Source organism: Malus sylvestris, chromosome 17 (genome assembly GCF_916048215.2).
Source record: "Malus sylvestris chromosome 17, drMalSylv7.2, whole genome shotgun sequence".
In the NCBI taxonomy this organism is placed as follows: Eukaryota; Viridiplantae; Streptophyta; class Magnoliopsida; order Rosales; family Rosaceae; genus Malus; species Malus sylvestris.
Window position 1 is genome coordinate 7,262,698 of NC_062276.1, and position 5,797 is coordinate 7,268,494.

Consider the following 5,797-nt stretch of genomic DNA (forward strand, 5'->3'; position numbering starts at 1 on the left):
AGAGGGGAACTGCAAGATAAACAGTTAATGACCATCACCATACTTTTTGAGACAAAAATTAATCGAGTAGGAAGGATATCTTTGCATAAATTTCATAAGTACAAGATAAAGCTTTCTAAAGGGTAGATCACACCCCCGATGAACTAAGGGACGCCCATCATAACTTAAAGCAACCGCCACTTGATCCAATGCAAGTTCATTTGTACATCGTGTTAAGCTGGGTGCAATACACAATTGTTTTCCGTACTTGTGTCGCCTAATTTTATCGTGGATTTATAGTCTATAGAAATATACGAAGTACAAATACGTTTACATATGTCCATGTGAATGTTAATTTAATTTTGATAACCAAGCTTAGCTACAAATCAGCTATTGTTCCATTCTTCCAGTGAAGGAGTAGCTAGCATGTTTAGCACTAATTCGATAAATAGGAGAAAGAATTGTAATTTCAACATGCTGTAATTTTTGATAGAAAAGTTCTTGTTCATACACAAAAACACAAAATGCTGGCATTACATTTGATCTCCAAGCATAAAATGATATTTTGATTAGATAAGACGACCTCACTTTACAAGAAATCTCCACCAAATAGTGGATACACAAACTCAGAATCCATCAAGGGCGTGTAAAACCCACTTGGAATGTAGGAATTATCAGCCAAAAAAGGCTCGGTCCAGAAATCATCGATGAACTGACTATCTGCATATGCTTCCATGGAAGTAACATTGATGTCTTCCACATAATTAACCCAATTATTATCTGCACTCATGGATGAGACTTCACTCGATGACGGTTGTGGAGACGGCGAAAGTTGGGAGCTATTATCAACACGATCATCAGTTTTTTGGGTTACTTGAGGGGTAACGGTACTTTCTGCATTTGGAAAAATAGCTTTCTTAATTGGTTGATCCACTGCTGCTTCAAGGCTTGAGTAACTGGGAGTTTCTTCAGTATTTGTGGCTGATGATGAAAATGATGAGTTGCACTGTTTATTATTCGTTCGCTTCTTGAGGTTTGTATGCCAGTGATTTTTGATCTCATTGTCCGTTCTTCCTGGTAGCTGAGCTGCTATAGCAGACCATCTGCAAATCAAGGAAAACAAGATTAATATATATCATGAGATATATTTGCACTTAACTAATTACTGAATTCTAGATTTTGTTTATTACAAGCAATGTTCTAAGCTAAATTAAGAGGAGGGGGATTTGAATACTGGACACAAATTGAGGAGGAAATGTTCAATCTACTAGAGCAATCCAGCAATTACTGAATTCTGGATTACAAAAGGCTTTTTTTTTTTTTTTTTTTTTTGGTTACATTGGAGGGTTTCAGACGATGGACATAGCATACTCCTACTTCTCACTCTACGGCCATCCTCACTACTGGGCTAACCCTAGTGGCTTAAAACATATGATTTTACGTGATCCAAGTTATCAAACAATTAGGGTCTAGGTTGCATAAATTAAGAAGAGTGTTATACCTATTCCCCAATTTTTCGTGTAATTTGACAATAGTTTCCTCTTCTTCTGTGCTGTAGTTTCCTCTCTTGATGTTTGGCCTCAAATAATTCATCCACCGCAGTCTGCAACTCTTCCCACACCTCGACAAACCTAATCAAGTAAAACCAAATTGATTAGCACTAAGAACTGATTAACTCTTTAGCTAAATACTTTAACAACTAAAACCCAATTCAATTATCATCTCTAATTACAAGTTCAGCAACTTAATAAATCACTTAGTGTCTCACCTGCAAATTTGGGAAGTTGGCGCCAATTCCAGCAGCCATACCTGGTGACATAAGCAATTAGCTTCCTGTCTTCATCAGGTGTCCACGTACCTTTCTTCATTCCATTTTCATCGCGGCAAGGAGTTCTAACCATTTTTCCTAATCAAGTTCTCTCTACTATTTCTCTCTGGTTTAAGTCTTGCTTTCTCTGAAGTTTGAGTGAGATCTCCACTGCTTGTTTTTCAGGTTTTTCCGCAAGTTGAAACTCTTATTTATATCAGTCCCAAAAACGTGTGCCACACAATATAGTATTGCATAACGTTGCCCTGAATGTATTTTTCTGGTTTTCGGCCCCACACCCTAAATAATAAAAAAAGGAGCTTTTGGCAACTTCGCTACAAGTGGGCCCCAAGAAGAAGATTCAACGGAGCTACATGTTCGTTTTTTATGTATATAGAGTGACTTTGACTGTATGTTATCAGGTGGAATTATATCAAGTAACCTATTGAACACGAGTGCAAAACAGCCAGCTTCAAGGAAACTGGCCACCTTGATCCATGATGCTTCCTACTTTGCATCAAACCATGTGTTGCACAGCAAACGCCTCCTTTTGCATGGGTTCATTTGCCTAATCTGCCCGGTGTATATCCAGTCAACGCCTGGTACTTGCTGCCTGATATAAAAATGTGTGGCCACGGATGGCGCCGGTAAAGGAATACCCGCATAAAATAATTGCAAGTATGGACAAAGGAAAATTTTGATATTTAGAGACAAACTATGACAACAACGTCATGGGGCGAAGAAGTTTGTATGGCTACGGATCATCATCGTATATTATACGAGAATCCGTTGATTCGAGTATATAATGTTAGAGATATCATACTATTGATCATATTTTTGTAAGGCTTTTTATATTAGCATTCTACAAAATATTGAATGCACTCTAAATTAAATTTTAATACTAAATTATTTATGTATTCTATGCAATGACAATTTTGACCTTATTAGGTTTTAAAAAAAATAAAAAATTTCTAAATACACCACAAATCATTTTTATTATTTATCTTCTTCAACTATCAAAACTCCTCCCACCCTCCATTTTTTTATGGTTATTTTCAACTAGGTTTATCTTACAGAATAGAAAGTATAGAGCATTTAGGAAGCATGAATACTACAAATTGGAAGAACATAGATACCCGATAGCTATAAAATTTGTTAGCAAACCATAATTTTCATATGAAAAATGCCTACAAATTCATAAGAGCTTTTGGTTTCATTACACGGGCCAAATATTCCTTCATAAGATATTACATCAAAGCACAACTTAAAAGTTCACATGTATCAAAATCACCATTGAAAATTAATAAGCTACACAGGTTAACCCTGTCCTGAACAAAGTATAACGAAAAACAAAATCATAAGATGTTTAATTTCTAAAATATTAGAGCATGATTTGGATGGTGAAGTGGTAAACTCAAGTCACAGTTCAATAAGCCAACTAAGCCGTTTAAAAATGAACGAAAAACAACAAAGTAGAACGAAAAATAAAATCATAAGGTGTTTAAAAATGAGTGTTATAAGATTTGAAAATTGTGGGGTGTCTAGAAAAGGTATGGAGAAAATGTGAGGTGTATGTTGTGTCAAATCCCGGCCCGGACCCTCACCACATCCCGGGCTCGACTCCATTGTAGCATGATATTGTCCGCTTTGGGCCCCGACCATGCCCTCATAGTTTTGTTTCTAGGAACTCGCACGAAAACTTCTCAGTGGGTCACCCATCATGGGATTGCTCTTGCGCAAACTCGCTTAACTTCGGAGTTCCGATAGAACCTGAAGCCAGTGAGCTCCCAAAAAGCCTCGTGCTAGGTAGAAATAGGAATATACATATAAGGCTTACAGGATCCACTCCCCTGAGCGATGTGGGATGTCACATGTTGAGAATGTGGGGGTGTGAGGGTATTATGGGGAAGTATGTGGTATATTAAGTATGTGGGTTTATTCAATAATACGTGAGGTATTAATATAATAAGCCTTTTTGTAATAGTAAAAACTCTTTGTAATAAATGTATATGGCTATATGTCATAATAAGATCAGTTAATATTTTGTTGAAGCATAAGAAAAGATAAATTTTATTTGAACCTATATAACTTCTTTCTACACATAATTTACTTTCTACATCTATATTATTTTTAATTAAAGAATAAATAGAGCCCTTATTTACTACCTAAATACCCTCACAAGCCCAATTCAAAATGTCAATTTATCTTTACACCTATTTAGAAAATAAAATCCTTGAAGTTTCTACTTTTTTATGGGAATAAAAGCTTTCTGAAGTTTGACTTCTGTTAACAAGTTGAATAATTTGATGAAGTTTCTACTTATTTATGAATCTTCCGTATACTAATAATAATTTTTCTTTTTAGATTTCCCTTCATATTGTATGGCTTGAACTTGACAAACTGTTGTGTTTGTTGAGAAGACTAAATGTGTGGCAATGGCAAAGTATTATGGAACTGAGTATGTTAGGATTTTGCATATCTGCTAAGTTATTTTTCTAAGTTACTCTTTAATTTGAAGGAGTCAAGATCTATGTTTTTTGGTCCTTGTGAATTTAGATTTGCTTGTTCAATTAGAATTGATATATTTTTGGTAACGTTACTTTTATTACATTTTGTTATACTGTATGTCACATCCCGGCTCGGGCCCCCATCATATCCCGGGCTCAACTCCACCGTAGCATGATATTGTCCACTTTGGATCCTGACCATGCCCTCACGGTTTTGTTTCTGCGAACTCACACGAGAACTTCCCAGTGGGTCTCCCATCCTGGGAATGCTCTCGCGCTAACTCGCTTAAATTCGGAGTTACGATGGAACCTGAAGCAGTGAGCTCCCAAAATGTCTCGTGCTAGGTAGAGATGGGAATATACATATAAGGCTTACAGGATCCACTCCCCTGAGCAATGTGGGATGTTACACTGTATTTGTATCACATCTCTACTAGAAATGGGACCCACATGTGTTGGTGGATCTTACCTCTATTAAAGAGATGATACAAATGTGAGATGAAAAATGTGGTAAGTGCATCATTATTCTACATTTTTTTTAATTAGTCTTGTATCTTGTTTTATTGGCTTGTTCAGAAAGTGCTTTTAAATGATTAAAAACATTTTTAGAAAATTGGAACCAATCCTTAATAATAATGCAAGTTAATCCTGAAAAAACACTTAAAGTGCTTCCTATAAGAAGCACAATTTCGGTGCTTCCTACAAGAAGCACAATTTCGGTCCTTAATAATAATGCAAGTTAATCCTGAAAAAATACTTAAAGTGCTTCCTATAAGAAGCACAATTTCAGTGCTTCCTACAAGAAGCACATCATCGGTGCTTCTTGCCATAAGCAATTCAAGTGTTTTTTAAACTCAATAATATTTTCTATAAAAGTGTTTTTAGTCATTAAAACACCTCCCAAATGAGTAGTCTGTGTAATTTGTTCTGAAATTATGAAATGTTGAAATTTACCCTAAAACTTTTGCTAGCATGTTTGTCAACGAAATGAAAATGTTTAATTTGTCTACAAACATTAAATAGTGATTAATTTTTTGTTTACCTCAAAGAAATTATAAGAAGTTTGGTTTGTGTAAATGATTAATTTATACTTTAGCATAGGTTGATGGTAAGGTTAGTACCACCTGCTAAAATTTCTCTTCAGTGAACTCTTCTTATAAGCATTAAAAACTATTTAGTGATCTAAATAAATTGCCCAAATTAAATTAATAACTATTTTTTTTTTTATCAAATTTACCTTAATTATATATTTTTATGAACAAATGATATTATCTACACTAGGAGGGGGTGTGCTTAGCCTCACAATGTGCTAACAATAATGTGGTTCAAATTCATATTTGATGAAAATCAAATCTAAGGCATCTCACTTACAAGATTGATAGTCTAGCTCTGATAATATCTATGTGTAAGAACTGGGATATTGATGTCAAGAACTCAGAGGCGAGCTGGTAGATCACTATTAATCATACTGATGTACATGTTGTCTCAATTTAACCACCTGCAC

General features: G+C 35.2%; 1 protein-coding gene across 1 annotated transcript; it reads right to left on the bottom strand.

Annotated features, from left to right (window-relative positions):
- Nucleotides 1–440: 440 nt before the first annotated feature.
- On the bottom strand, nt 441–1,982 carry LOC126610172 (transcription factor MYB4-like). The gene is made up of 3 exons (XM_050278159.1): nt 1,748–1,982; nt 1,481–1,610; nt 441–1,082 (listed from the first exon to the last, which is right to left on the bottom strand). The coding sequence occupies exons 1-3, from the start codon at nt 1,878–1,880 to the stop codon at nt 569–571; spliced, it is 777 nt and encodes a 258-aa protein (XP_050134116.1). The 5' UTR covers nt 1,881–1,982; the 3' UTR covers nt 441–568.
- Nucleotides 1,983–5,797: the final 3,815 nt, after the last annotated feature.